The following is a 15,715-nucleotide window of genomic DNA, read 5'->3' as shown; positions in this document are numbered from 1 at the left end:
CACTAGGAAGAGAGTATGCAATGTGTTAATTATTGAAACTATCCTACCAATTAGATTTGAAACTGTCTCATTGCTATTTGTCTCTCAATAAAATTATGGAAAAAATAAAATAAAATAAAATATTAGATAACTTATTCCCAGGGGAAAAAAAAAAAAAAAAACTTTCCCAACTGAAAAAATGAACCCTTCTGCATTGTTGTTGGGAATGTATGTTAATACACCATTGTGGAAATCAGTATGGAGATTCCTTAAAAAACTAAAAATAAAATTTCCATATGAGCCTGCTATACTTATTCTGGGTATCTTCCCCAAAGAATGAAACTCATCATATTATATTGATACATGCATACCCATGTTTATAGTGGCACAGTTCACAACAGCTAAATTATGGAAGCAGCATATAGGCCTATCAACAGATGAATAAAGCTAACGTGCTGTATATACACAATAGACTAATACTCAACCAGAAAGAAAGAAAAATTTGAGTCCTTTGTTGGAAAGAAATGTACTTTGAGACCATAATGTAAAGTGAAATACATCAGACATAGAAGGTTAGATATCACAGCAGCCTTGTCCTTGTCTTCTTCTTTTTCTCGTCCTCCTCAAGGACTCTTCTTCCTCCTCCTCTTCCTCCTCCTCCTCCTCCTCCTCTTTCTCCTCCTCCTCCTCCTCTTGCTTCTCCTTCCCCTTCCCTTTCCTCTTCCTCTTCTGCTACTTCTCTTTCTCTTCCTCCTCCCGCTCCTACTCCTCCTCCTCCTCTCCCTCCTATTCTTCTTCCTCTTTCTCCTGCTCTGTTTTTTGAGATAGGGTCTGACTATGCAGTTCAGACTGGCCTTGAGCTCACTTTGTAGCTCAGGCTCATCTTGGACTTGCAGTGATCCTCCTGCCTCAACCTCCTGAGTGCTGGGATTACAAGTGTGTGACACTATGCCCAGCTCATAGTTTCTTTAATGTTTGAATCTCAAAATACAAATTATGTAAAGAGCATTATTAAAAGAGAGATTGTAGGAAACTGGTAGGTGCTGTGGAGATGGGAGAGGATCTGAGGAAGGAGGAAGAGGTAAGAGTGGTGGGGGGGGAGAAAAGTGATCAAGATGTGCTGTGGATATTTACCAAGTTCCCAAGATGATTGTAATTTTTATCATCTTTTGTAAACATATATTAATAGAAAATCTTTCCCTGATGAAATTAATAAAGTTGGAATATTTATTTATTTATTTATTTATTCATTCATTTATTTATTTATTTTTCAGAACCAGGGATTGAACTCAGGCCCTTGTGCTTGCCAAGGAAGCGCTTATTCCACTGAGCCATCTCCCTGGCTCCCTATTTCTTTTATTTTTAATGCTATGGTAAACTCTGTTAATATTGGATTTTGTTGATCGTACATTTTATATTCTTTTATTATCAACTATACAAATTTTTATTAAGATTTCAAGTAGATCACATTTGGCTGCTTCCAGAGGAGTCTTTTAAAGGTCTGCTAGAACCAGGATAGATGAAGGACCATTTTTTAATGAAAAACAATTTATATATCTGTATATACAAATAGCATAAATATACAGCTACTTTCTCTTAGTTCAGTGAGAAGAAAGTTTTGAACTAATAGTGTTTAGACAAGATATCATGTCTGTATCTTGTACTATGAATAACTACTACAAAGACAACAATATGCAATGTATTTATTATTGTAACTGTCCTACTAACCTCTTGTGAAATTGTCTCATTGCTACTTCTTTCTCAGTAAAATTAAAACAAACAAACAAACAAACAAACAGGATAGAGAGTGTGATTTTTCCACAGGTATGTGTGTTACAAAATGTGTGTACAGACATATATTCATAATAATTCAAACTAAATTTCACAATATTGTCTAGGGGATAGAGAAAAAAGTTATCTGAGCATCCCATCTGTGATTGTCCCCATGAAGTAATAAACCTGTACACCTGGATTAATCTCAATGACAGCATTAGTGGTCCCTTCCCACCTTTTAAAAAACAATCCCCCCCAAAAAAACTTAGACCTTTTCAAGATTTTTTTTCCCTCTAAATACGTTTATCATCTTAAAATATTTGTTTCTTGAGAGTCAGCTGATCTTTATTTTTTTTATTTATTTATTTTTTTTTGTTCTGACATCTTTTAGACTTAATGAATTCTCCAAGTTCTAAACTCCTCTGGTTCTAAATAAATGCAGGTTTGGAAGGATAGGTTGGCTATTAAAGAAAGCATATGACATCCTTGCTTGTCTATGATGCTTTCTTGTTATGTAGTTCTTTTTGACACAATATGTTATCATGGGGCTGGAGAGATGGCTCAGTGGTCTAAAGCACCTACTTGGAAAAAGCTTGGCAAAGCACAGGGACCATGGTTCAATCCCCCAGCACCACATGCCAGCAAGCTTCACCCCCAGGTGGGCTGAGCAGGCCACACACACACACACACACACACACACACACACACAAAATATAAATAAATAAATAAAAATTTAAAAAAATGTTATCATGAATTTTTATAGTCAAGCACATTTGCCATTGGAAGACTTGGAAATATTTCTATTATAGTAAAGAGTTTTGTATCTACTATGAATTGGTGTCCTGTGATAAAATTTAGAAAAGAAATATTTGATTATTTTGACTACCTTCTTTAAGAATTAAAAGCTATGAGCTTCAGTATAGAAATAAGTTAATTTTGAATGAATTATGAATGTGTATGTGTGTATGTATGTATGTATGTATTTTGGTGCTGGGAAAAACCCAGGGCTTTGTGCATGAAAGACAGGAGCTCTATCACTGAGCCACATCCCCAGCCCCCTGTGCATTTGTTTTTTTTTTTTTTTTTTGTGCATTTGTTTTTAAAAGCAATATCCTTTTACTTTTTTTACTTGTGGCTGCTTCATTATGCAGTTTGTTGTTTCAAACTATTTTGAGAATGTTAAAATTTATTTGAATCATTCATCATAATACTGAAAGGAAAAGGCTTATTTATGAAATATTTCATAAACATGTATATGATGTATTTTTTTTAAGTGAGAAAATGTCAGAAGTGGAAGAAGTAAAAATAAAAGTCTATACTCTTATTAAGGTCTGTCTAGGACTTTGCATTTTTTTAACCAATAGGAAAAATTTTGCCTAATGTGTAATGGTCCTTGGAGCAATAAACTTTGTGTCTCTTCAGTGGCACAATACACCGAAGACCGGGTTCAAAACTAATTCTAATTTACTACAGATAAATATCTGTGTTGTTCTTCATAGAGTTCTGTGTAGAGTTGTACTTTTGTCCTATGTGGACTTCATAATATTAGCCTGTAATATCTCATTTGTGAATACTTGACCTTTATTTATTGTATTGGTCAGCTTTCTGTTACTGTGACAAAATAACTGAGAGGAACAACTTATAAGGAGAAAATGCTTGTTTTGTCACATCATTTCAGTTTTCAGTTCATGGTCACTTGGCTCTATTGCTTTGGGGTCTTTGGTGCATCATGGTGCAAGTACTTGGTAGAGTAGCAGCTCATCTTATGTAAGCGAGAGGCAGAGACTGGAAAAGCCTTAGGATCCTGGTATCCTCTCTAAGGACACACCCACTAAGCTAACTTTTTTCTACTGTGTCCTGCCTCCTAAAGTTTTACCACCCCCAAGTAGAGCTACACACTCAAGACTCATGACACTTAGGCCACTGGGAGACATTTCAAATTCCAACTATGCTATTTGTTAGTAATCCTGACTTCTTAATTTATAAATTACTCTTCAGTTAGGCATTATGCATATTATATCTTGAGAATCTTAGGAGATGCTCCACATTTTTATAACTGAATTATCAAGTACTTTTACCATCTGAATTAGTTTAGTTCCTGTGGGTAAATAAAATACATTGATAAAATTTTTTATTTGTAATCCAAAAATTAGGATTACATCTACTATTAGTTAGAAAAATTTTGAGGAAATACACTCAGTTCTTGACTATCTCTGCTATTTGATGTTAACATTTGACCTCTTAAAATAACAGCTAATTTCTTTTTTTATGTTTTCATCACTTATAATTAACCCTAGTGATTTTCAGTGATATTTCTTCAAGACTTTATCTACCATTGCTGTGCAGGAGCAGGAGCAGCCATGTGACAGAGATAATGGTTAGTGAAGTCAGATAAGTGAGAAAAATTCAGTGAGGTAGAATATGAACCTGAGTTGGCGCTCATGGAACATGTGAAACTGGACAGTTCACAGCTTATGTAATCAATTGATTATTCCAGGAAAGAAATAAAGTTACTTTATGTAACTTTAAATAAAGTTACATTTATGATAAATTTCTCCAATTGTACTCCTTTTACTTTGTAATCTATCTGGTTTATAAATGTTAATGTATAGATTAATTTTGTGATATGATAAAAAACTATAATAATAACTCTTAAGTGGTAATATTGTGTGTACCTGTATATGATAGAGGAAGTAACAGAGTTTTGAAGGAAACATATTTTTGTCATTCGTCAGTACTAAGTGCCCTAGAAGATACTTTCTTTGAAAAATGATGAAATTTTCAGATTTTTATACAGTTTTTAATTGGTAAAAGATAAAGAGGAACTTATGTAACAAGTATTTATAATTGTTATGACTTTTACCCAGAAAAACCCATTATTTTCTCTAATTTACTTTGTAACAACTATTTGTTCAGTACTCGGACATGATTGCCATGAGTGAGAAGCCCCTGGCGGAGCATGACTGGTACCATGGTGCGATTCCCAGAATAGAAGCCCAAGAGCTGTTAAAACAACAAGGAGACTTCTTGGTGCGAGAGAGTCATGGGAAACCTGGTGAATATGTCCTTTCTGTATATTCTGATGGACAAAGGAGACACTTTATCATACAATTTGTTCATGTACGTTTCCAGTTTAGCTTTTAAGTATATTTTCATGTAGTTCATTGTAGTATTAATTATAATGTCATGATGAATGATTTATGATAAATGACTGCAGCACTTAAAGTTTACTCCCACATTGTTTGGGAGTTACGTGAATATAATGCTTTAAAATTGACTAGTATGTTAAGCCAAATAAGGAAATATGTACTTTAAATTAAAATAGATTATAATTCATAACTTAAATACATCAGTATTTGAAATATATGGAACAGTAAAGGTATTTTAAGTAAAAAATGAAAATGTGGATTTTTTTCTAGGGAAATTTAAAGTTATATGATATATACTTTAGAGAATGTCTCTTGAAGTGCTTTCAAAATGGTACAAGACATTTTATGGAATATTTTATTAAAAAGTGATAAAGTTCATTTATATGTAGAACAATAGTGTTTGAATTAATATTATGATTTATTGAGGACTTTTTTCTTTTTGGCAAAGACTTAAAAAATCTATTCACATTGTTCTAATACTAAATTATTTTTGACTATTGAGTATTGAAATTATATTCTATTTGCTATGTTTTCTTTATAGAATATTAACCAGATGCAGAACAAATTCAAAATACTTCCTTTTACTAATTGAGACATTTTTAATGGGAAGTTTATGGCATTTGAAGGAATTGATGACCCTCTCTATCATCTTTTATTTCCCTCATTTCACATCATGTGCATATTTTCAGGATGGATGTCCACAGCATTTTAATTTGTTTCCAGAGATGAACATGGTACTAATAGTTTTAGAGAAAGATTGAATCATGATTGCTAGATGAGTAACAGAGGCATTTTTAAAAAAAAATTTAGTAGCATTTATACATATATCAGTAACAAAAATAAACATGTACTTAATGTATATATGCTTTTTAGGTAAAATTCACATACCATAACATTGCCCATTTGAAAGAATATTATACAGTAGCATTTAGTACATTCACGTCTAGTACTTGTAGCTAAATGAAAATGAATACTATTTAAGTGGATTAAAAGGTAAAAGTCCATTTTGTTAACTATTATAGTATTTAGACCTCTACTTTATAATCATATTTGCTACCTTTCATACATGTAATTTATTGTTTGAGAAACTCTCCTATTTCTATATGCTATATTGGTCATTATTTCCTCGAAAAACTCTTATTTATATGTACCTTTAAATTGTGCCCACAGATAACCCATCCCGTGCACCATGTGGGCAGTACAGAAGGAAAGCTCAAAGTGTAAACTAGTCAACTATAATTTATATGAATATTTCCTTCTATTTTTAAACCTGTGGTTCCATTTTTGAAATATATCACACATTAAGTTTAAAATACTTGTCTTCTTTCTACTTCTAATTTATAATGTAACTATAGAAATCTAAATTAATATTCTTAGACTGGGCCAGATAGCTCTGTAGATTAAAGTTCCTGCTTAAGCAGGGAAGGGGGTTCGATCCCCAGCATAGTGCACCATGCTGTCCCCACCCCTGGGGCACGCTGAAATGGCAGTAGAAACTGAGTTGATTGTGCGCACCTGTAATCCCAGTTCTTGGGAGGCTGAAAACAGGAGGATCACTATGAGTCTCATCTGCATAGTGAGACCCTCTAGACCATGTACTAAGTACAAAAAGAAAAAAAGTTTCTTGGAGGCAGAAAAAGTCAACTTGGAAATCATCACTTGTTTTTATTATTAGAATTTTAAATACGACAGTTGAAGTTGAAGATTTTGGGTTCTTTCTGTAGACATCTCTATTAAAGGAAAGCACTCATAGATTTGATGAGGTCCTATCATATTCTGATGGAGGAGTTCATAATCCAGTTTTAGATTATAAAAGATGTACAAATGAGGTGACAGGTATCCTAAGGGAATAGGACATAAAGTAATAATGAATTTTAGGGTCAGGGAGATAGCTCAGTAGAATAAGCACTTGCCTGACAAGTACAGGGTCCTGAGTTCAATCCCCAGTACCCCCCCACAAAAAAAAAAAAAAGAATATTGAACTCGGAGTTTGAAAAGTTGTGTTTCATTTTGAACCCTAAACTTTTACATATTCTGTGGTTTAGGAAGTAGTAAGTATAATATCCTATAGAACTTTTATGAGACTCAAATCAGTGAATACATGCCTTGCAAGTATGAGAAGTGCTGTGCTATTATTAGACATTCTTTAATTGTTTGATAACTTTGACAAAAATACAGATATTCTTTGTAAGAAATAAGGTTTAATGTAAAAAATTTTTATTTCTATTTGTGAAATTGAAATAGTAAAAATAATATTTTAGAATTCATATGTTTAGGTTCAAGACACTTCCAAGGATGTTTTGCCAACATTGTTGTTGTCAGCTAGAGTCTGAATGGCAGTTCTTTTAGAGCTTTATTTTTATATAGGTATGAAAGCTACTTTTCCCCTGGTATGAAGCTGTTTGTGTTTATGAAGATTATAATTGATGAGGATCTACACAGACACTTTCAAGTTTTGTGTTTGTACTACTCTAATGAGAGTATCTGTTTTTGGCCAGTTATATAGTTATCAGCTTGCTTTTGGTGCTTACTGTAAAACCACATTCAGCGTTTATAGCTAAAGTTGCATATTTTGTGTCATAAGTATTGATAGATTTTTCTAGAAATTCAAAAACCTTATACTATTTGATAAAGACTATAATATTTTTGCTTTCATAAATGAGAAAAAAATTATATGATAAAATATTAGGTACCCAGAAAAACTTTTAATGTTATTCATAGGATATATTAATAGGAAAGTACAAATTTATGTTTCTCTAATTTGTTTATGTAAAACTCATTTCCTGAAGACTCATTTTTGGCAAGTCTCTTGTTATGCAACAGAAGGAGGTGAAACTGAAAAGTATATGTCTTGTCTTCTGAGTGAGCTTAAAACCCAGAAATTATACAGTAGTAGAAATTGTAGAAAAGAAAAAGCAAAGGTGTAAAATTAGACTTGATTAAATGAGCCAGGAAGTCTACATTAACATATGGTGGTGAATTAAAAATGACAAAATAATACAAATTCTAAATTCAACTTTGGAGAAAAAAATCCTCCATGTAATAGAATTGTTAATTCATTCAGGAAGTTTCTTGTGCATCTTATATTATATTATGTTACACCATCCTCAGAATATGGAGCAGTAAATAGAGGAACACAAATGTAGAAGTGGTAATTAAAATGTGAAATTAATTAGCTTATTACATGTATAAAACAAACATTAGTAGATTTTTTTTAACATTAGTGGGGATAGTAAAGAAATGAATTTATAGCAGAATAATAGGAGAATGTACCATCCCATTTAATCAGTTGACAGGTCATTCAAATAGAAAGTGAACAAATAAACTTAGTATTTAAGCCATGCTCTAGACCAAACGAGCTTGACAAGCATTTATAGAACATTTCATTTAACAGCTACAGAGTTATACACATTCTTCTTTCTTCACATAACCGGTGTCCAGGACAGATCATATATTATGCCACAAAATGAGTCATAACAAATTTAAAGAAAAATATAAAAATAATTAAGGTACTTTTCTGACAACAATGAAATAGAACTGGAAATCACTAAAACAAGGAAAATTTGAAATAGTGTAATTATATGAAAATTAAGTTTCTGAACAATCAACAGGATATTGAAGAACTTAAAAGACAAATTTAAGTTTCTTGAGATGAATGTAAATGAAAAAAAATCAATACTTATGGGATATAAACAAAGTAGTTTTAAGAGCAGAGTTCATAGCAATAAATGTCTGCATCAAATAAGTAGAAATATTTAAAGTGAAAACTTGATGATGTATCTCAAAGAACTATAAAAACATGAAACAAGTAGTAGAAGAAGAAATGGACAAATTCCTGGACAAATGCAGACTGCCAAAAGCGAATCACAAAGGAATAGAAAACTTGGCAGATCAAAAATGAGTGATCAGATTGGGTCAGTAGTAAGTAATTACTTTTGGTAAAATGACTATTACTAAAGTATTTTATTAGTAAAGATAGATTATTGAGTTTCTTCCATAAAGAAAAGCCTCTTGCCTAATGGCTTCACAACAGAAATCTACCAAACAATTTAAAGAAAAACTAATACTTTTTTTCCTGAAACTATTAAAAAAATTGAAAGGGAAAGAGCCCTTCCAAATGCATTCTGGAAGGTTAGCATTATGCTGATAATACTACCAGATAGAGATACACTAATACCTTGGCTTACACTGCCATTTGCAAATACATTGGTTTGTGAACAGTTTGGTTCTGGAGCCGAAGCTGTAGGTAAAATATTACTTCTATTTATCCGCTTTGCATTTGATCAATTGTATGACTCCAGCCATCTTCCCTGCACAAACATGAATGTGCCCATCTTCCCCAGAATCATAAAATGAATTATGTTCATGAACCAAGGTTCCACTTGTGTAGACCACCATCCCTGACGAACATGGGATTCAAAACTTTTCAACAAGGCTGGCAAGATAGCTCAGCGACTAAGTGCCTGTTCAGGCAAGCGCAGGGACCAAGGCACCAAATGCCACACTGGCTCCATACCGGGTGCGCTGAGCCGGGGACCTAGTCCAGGCATGGTGGTGCACACCTGTAATCCAGCACTGTGATATGAATAGGCATATTCACAAAGAACCTAGGTAAATGGCCAGTGTGCACATAAAAATATGCTCAACTTTATTCATCAGAAAAACAGTGCAAATAAAACAACACATTCCACTTACAGTAACTACAGACAAGCCTAAGAACAATTCTAACAAGGAGGTGAAAGAACAGTCTCTACTGTGAAAGCTATAAAACATTGATGAAATAAATTTAAAAAGATACAAATAAGGACTGGCCAAATAGTGCAGTGGATTAAAGCACCTGCTTAGGCAGATGCAGGGGTGGGGAGTTAGATCCCCAGGCCTGATCTGCAGGCCCTGCCCCGGGGCATGCTGAGAGGGCAGCTGAGACTGGTGTGGTGCTGCATGCCTGTAATCCCAGCACTTGGGAGGCTGTAAGCAGGAGGATCACTAAGAGTCCAATCTACACAATGAGACTCTATACACCCTGTCCTAAATAAATAAATAAATGAAATAAAATAAAAAAGACACAGATAAATGGAAAGATCCCATGTCATGAATTGGAAGAATCAATATTACCAAAGTTTGTAGTACCAAAAAATGATCTACAGAGTTAACACATTCCCCATCAAAGTATCAGTGTCCTTCTTTACCTAGTCTAATAATAATAATAATAATAATAATTTCAAAATTGAATGGAAGCCTAGAAGCACTGTAGCTAAACAAATCTTGAGCAAAATGAGTAAAAGCTGGAAACATCACACAACCAGACTTAAAGGTACACTATAAAGCTACCACATAGTAATCAAAACAATGTGGGTAATGACGTTTTTTAAAAAGTACATAAACCAGTGCAATTGGTAGGAGCCCAGATTATAGGGAGCTCAGAAATAACCTCATGCATTGCAGTTAGATGATTTTTGACACAGGAGTTAAGAATATACAGTGGGGAAAAATTGTTTTCAATACAGACTGAGAAAATTGGATATCCACACTCAGAAGAATTAAACTAGACTTCGATCTTTTACTAGCTACAAATATGCACACGATTTAAGCCCTGAAATTATCAAACTACTAGAAGGAAGCAGAAGAAATTCTTCAGCATATAGACATGTAGTTGGTTTTTGAATATGACTTAAAAGGCACAGGAAACAAAAAAAAATGTGAAATCAGAAGCTTCGGGGGAAGAAAGAAGGAAAAAAAAAGAGAGAGAGAAACCACGACCTAATGGATCTGAGAAAATATTTGCAAAGTATAATACATGTCATAGACATAAAAAAATACTCAACATCACCAATCAGAACTGCAGATAAAAGTAAGAATGAGGTACTACCTCACCTAATGAGAACGATTATTATCAACAAGACAACGAATAGATGAGTTGATGAAAGAACAAAGAAAAAGGAAAACTTACAAACTATTGGAGGTAATGTAAATTAGTACAGCTTTTACAGAGAAGAGTATGGAGATTCATTAGAATGTGAACCATATAACTATTACAGGATCCAGCAATTTCAATGCTGCATATGCAGCTAAGGAAATGAATTCCATATGCTGCAGAAAAAGACAACTGCATGTCCATGTTCATAATTGCCATCACATAGTGTCCATCCTTAGGTGTATGAGTAAAGCAAAAGTATGTGTTAGCTATGGAGTACTGTTCAACTGTAATAAAGCAGGAAATCCTGCCATTTGTGACAACATGTGTTATCTGAAAGACATTACATTACATGAAATCAGACACAGAAACTAGAGTACTGATCTTATTCTTAACTGGATTTAAATAAAGTAATTCCATTAAAGTTGAGATGAAGGTGTTGGTTCCTAGAGGCCAGAGGATAACAGGGAAGAGGAAGAGAGGTGCATCAGTGCTATAATATTTTTTTATTGGAGGGAATAGTTTTGATGTTCTGTACACAGAATAGTGAATATAATTAATAGTAATGAATTATATATTTCAAAATATTTTGAAAAGAGGAATTTTAATATAAGCACTATTAGAAAAAATAAAGCTTAAGGCAATGTGTCTTCTAATTACTCTAAGTTGATTACTACCCAATGTATTTATTCATGAACCAAAGGATCACATTACAACTCATAATATATGAGGATAATGGGGCAATCAAAAAATAAATCAAAAGAAATTATGTAGCTCAGTCTATTAAGTCAACACTTTATTCAGTAGATGCTTGTTTGTTATCTGTCATGTGTTATATTTATTTTGAAATGATGATTTAGTCTACGAATGCAGCAGATAGATTTACTTTATTTTGCTGCCATAATTCTAGACTCTTTGAAGTACCTTGTTAATTCATGGTATTGGTCTTAAGGGAGTTATTAGAACTCTTAACATTTTTTTTTAATTTGCAAACAGCATTTTATTAACAAAATGTAATACTCTTCTGAGAACAAGTTTAATAGTGATTTAGTATGATATACTGTTTAAACAGTATATTATAAGCTATTCAAACGAAAGCAGTATCATCAAAAAGTATGCCAACTCCACCTACATTTGCAGACTATCTACAATTAGTATAAGTATAAAGAAAAGTTATACAACAAAAAGCAAAAGATATGGTTTTGTTTTGTCAGCATTTACAAACAGTACAGACATCATATGCTTTATGTAGACTTAGCTCCAGCTCAAGATTTAGACTGTAAAAATAGTCTTCAAACAGCCACACAAGCTTGGCAAACCATCATTACAGGTAACTGGGCAGTCTATCGTACAGTGTGTAACCATAACTATAAATCTGGTGCACATTCACTTTTTTTGTAATGGGCTCTTTGTGGGGATGCACACTTGTAGTCCTAGTCCTGTGAGAGACTGAGTTAGAATTGCAAATTCAAGCCCAACCTGGATAATTTAGCAATTTAGTAAGACTCTGTCTGCAACTAGAAAATAGAAAAAAAAGTTGGTAGGAATGTAGCTGTGACAGCTAAAAGAATAAAATCCAATGCTTTAAAAAATATCATTTTAGGAGCCGGCCAGATAGCTCCACAGACTAAAGTACCTGTTTAGACAGACTCAGCAGACAGATTCGATCCACGGCATGCTATGCCTTCGGGGCGCACTGAGACCAAGATTGAGACTGAGGGTGGTGGCGCTTGCCTGTAATCCCAGCACTTGGGAGGCTGAAAACAGGAGGATCACTACAAGTCCTAACTGTGTCGTGAGGCCCTATAGACCTTGTACTAAATACAATAAAAAAAAAGAAAGAAAAAAATTATTTTAGTTCATGTTTGCAGTGCATCATGATTCCTTTTGTCACGGCAGTTGGCACATGTACATTATCTTAATTATTTTTCTCCTTTTCCCTTCCCTTTTCTCTCCCTCTGACTCTTGGACCTCTTCCCATTTGCAAAAACCTATTTCCCAACATATTTGTACATGAAGATTCATCTAGTGTGTGGCCTTATCTTTGCATGCTTAGAATTATTTTATTCCATTCTACAATTAACCATTTAAATACTGAAGGGAATTCAGGAACTAGTTGGAGTCAATTTGAAAGTGTTGCATGATTTTCTATGCCTTTGGCATACAAATTGAGATGTCGATTTCCTTCTTAACAGTAAAACAAAGCCATCCCAAAACATATTAATATTATTTTTGAGGAATTGCTAATTGAGTGAATACCATTTAAGGTCCAAGGATGTAATAGTGGAGCTTATAGTCTGTGGAGGAGGCTCACAGCCATTCATGAATCATACATACTTTATGTAATTGCAAATTGTAGCAGTACTTTATGTAATTGCAAATTGTAGTAAAGGAAAATTCAGTCATTAATAATTCTTTCAACAGAGATTAGGGCTGTGTAGCATGAGACAGTTAAATCTGAAGAATCACTGGAAGTAAACTAGGCAAGCCATACCAAACTTCCTGATGTGATTCTCCAAATAGCTTAGCATTCTTGTGTACTGGTTTTAATTATTTATAATTATCAACATTCCATTTGTGCTTATTTTTAATTTTATATACTTACCAAAAAAGGAGTGTTTTCTACTTATTACTCTGAACTATGGTTATTGATTTTTTTTTTCAGGAGCTCTACTCAAGTGTATTATTTCAACATATATTCATTGAATCTTCTTGTTTTGTGTACTTACTCAGTTTTGTCTGGCTTCCTCACATAATAATTTATCTGGCAATGTACATAATTGTAAAATCTGATTCCGATTTTTATGTTTTCAATTTGTTTGCATGACTGATTTGTAAGTAGTTCAGGGATAACTCAGAAACCAGTTTTAGAAACAGTAAGTGTTTTGAAAACAAAGTAATACATGGTTCCTGCAAAATTATGTATTATAGAATCTATGATTTATAATAATGTCTCTTGAAGGGCTCAGTGTAAGTCAGATTTATGGTTATACTTAATCATATGCACCTATGCTCTTTCTGTTTTCTAAAAATTGTGTTGCATGTATTTTGTATTTATTTTTTTTTATTTAATGACATAGTACATGAGGTTTAAAAAATGTAATACAGTCAGCAAAATGATTTGTGTAGAAATTTGAGGAAACTTGTGATACCAACATGCATTTATAAAAGAGGTCTCTTAGTTAAAAGTTTGCCTATAACTTTAAGCTTAGTCTGAGGATGCCTAGTAGGGGGATTGGTTGAGTGTAGGAGTTCCAGACTAGCCCTGGGCAGCATGGGACTTTTTTTTTTTTTTTTAAGTTTGAGTTCTTTCTATTATTCTTAAAGAAATATAGAACATTGAAATACACACACACACACACACACACACACACACACATCACTCCTGCTTGGAGATTAGCTATGTTAGAAGAAATGTTACATTTTGCCTTGCAAATGTATAAAGAAATCCATAATAATTTTGGAAAATGTTATATTCTTGATGTTCTGAAAGGTTGTTTAGATCAACTTGATACCTTTTTTAGGTTCATTGCAGTATATCTTTAATAAAATGAGTTACTCAGTTTTGGGTGGTTTTAGGACTCTCAGAGCTTCACTGATCAGAGGAGCTGTTTAAAAATAATTAAATTAAAAATTAGATATATCTTTATAGTAAGAAATGGAAGCTAACAATCTCCACTATTTTATTCAGTAGTCCTCTAGTTGTGGAGGTGTTTTAGATCTTTACATAGAGCATGACCACAGTGGCCAATTTCAAATTTCATTGTGTGTGAACTTCATCTCATTAAAATTAATATTTACTAAATATTATAGGTCAGTGTTTTGACTGTATGAGTGTCCATTTCTGATTTTCTTGCTTAAGTTCACAGACACATTTTATGTACTGTGTTTCATACATTCATTTATGTATATTGATACAGGGAATATGTGCCACACGAAATTGTGGACCGTGGGGATACTTCACTGAACAAAGCAAACGAATAAATTGATTACCTAGGGAGCTTGCATTCTGGCAGGGGTAGAGGGGCGAAGACAATGAAAAAAGATAAGACAAATAGAAACAGAGGTAAAAAAAAGTCTCTGTGTTGATAGTGGTATATACTACAGAAAAGAGTCAATGAAGTAAAAACATAAAAAAATCAGTTGCAATGAGAAGAGGGATTTTGAGTATTGTGTTGGGTGACCATGGTAAATCTTAACTGAAAAGTGAAATTTGATAAAAGACTGAAAGACAGTAAGGAAGCTATAATTCATAGCTGCTGAGGAATTAAGCGGCAAATAGCAGGTTCTAAGGAGGGAGTAAGTTGAGTGTGTGATCTAAAAATATAGTGAATATCTAAAATGTGTATTATAGCAACAGACACATTGCTGTTATTACCCGCGGAAAACACTTTCCCTCCCTTGAAGCACACATATCCCACAGATCTTGCCACTTTCTTAAGCAGTTCTGGTAAACCTTTTTCCTGAGTTTTTAATTGTGCTATCACGATTGCCTTGGTTTCCTAAATTGAGGCAAATCATTTACCTTTTGTGATCATTCGATTTTGGGAAAGGGTCGGAAGTTGCCCAGTGCCAGATTAGGTGAATAGGGTGCATGAGGACACACTGCATGTTTTTATGTGCCTACCTGTCTGTTAAGTGGACTCCCCAGGAGCATTCACTGTTTTTGTGATCGTATTCTTAAATAATTCATGAATGATGGCTGTAACTGCTGTTAGACTGAAGGGAGGACAAGGGATGAAGCCCAATATTTAGCTAAACTTAACTGTGGTCATTTTTATTACTCATTACGTTACACTTCTACATGTCTTTTATATGTCAATTCTTAATTCATTTGATATAAGAATACCTTTCAGGATAAGTAAGCTATTCACAAATAATTATTAGTTTTTAATAAAAT

At 33.4% G+C, this 15,715-nt stretch overlaps 1 protein-coding gene across 8 annotated transcripts in view; it reads left to right on the top strand.

Moving 5' to 3' along the window:
• The window catches only part of Fer (FER tyrosine kinase), a 485,925-nt gene that overhangs the window by 218,290 nt on the left and 251,920 nt on the right, over positions 1–15,715 (top strand). For 6 of the 8 annotated variants that reach the window (XM_004625405.2, XM_023708326.1, XM_023708308.1 and 3 more), the window contains one exon: positions 4,669–4,872. The exons of 1 other annotated variant lie outside the window; for it this stretch is intronic. In XM_004625405.2, the coding sequence (XP_004625462.1) occupies positions 4,669–4,872 (204 nt within the window). The remainder of the gene's footprint in view (positions 1–4,668; positions 4,873–15,715) is intronic. One more of the 8 variants, XM_023708333.1, reaches the window with a different exon arrangement.

The sequence above is a fragment of the Octodon degus genome, unplaced genomic scaffold (genome assembly GCF_000260255.1).
Source record: "Octodon degus isolate 3935 unplaced genomic scaffold, OctDeg1.0 scaffold00009, whole genome shotgun sequence".
Classification (NCBI taxonomy): Eukaryota; Metazoa; Chordata; class Mammalia; order Rodentia; family Octodontidae; genus Octodon; species Octodon degus.
The sequence above is the reverse complement of the archived record's forward strand: the minus strand, read 5'-3'. Positions and strand labels throughout refer to the sequence as shown.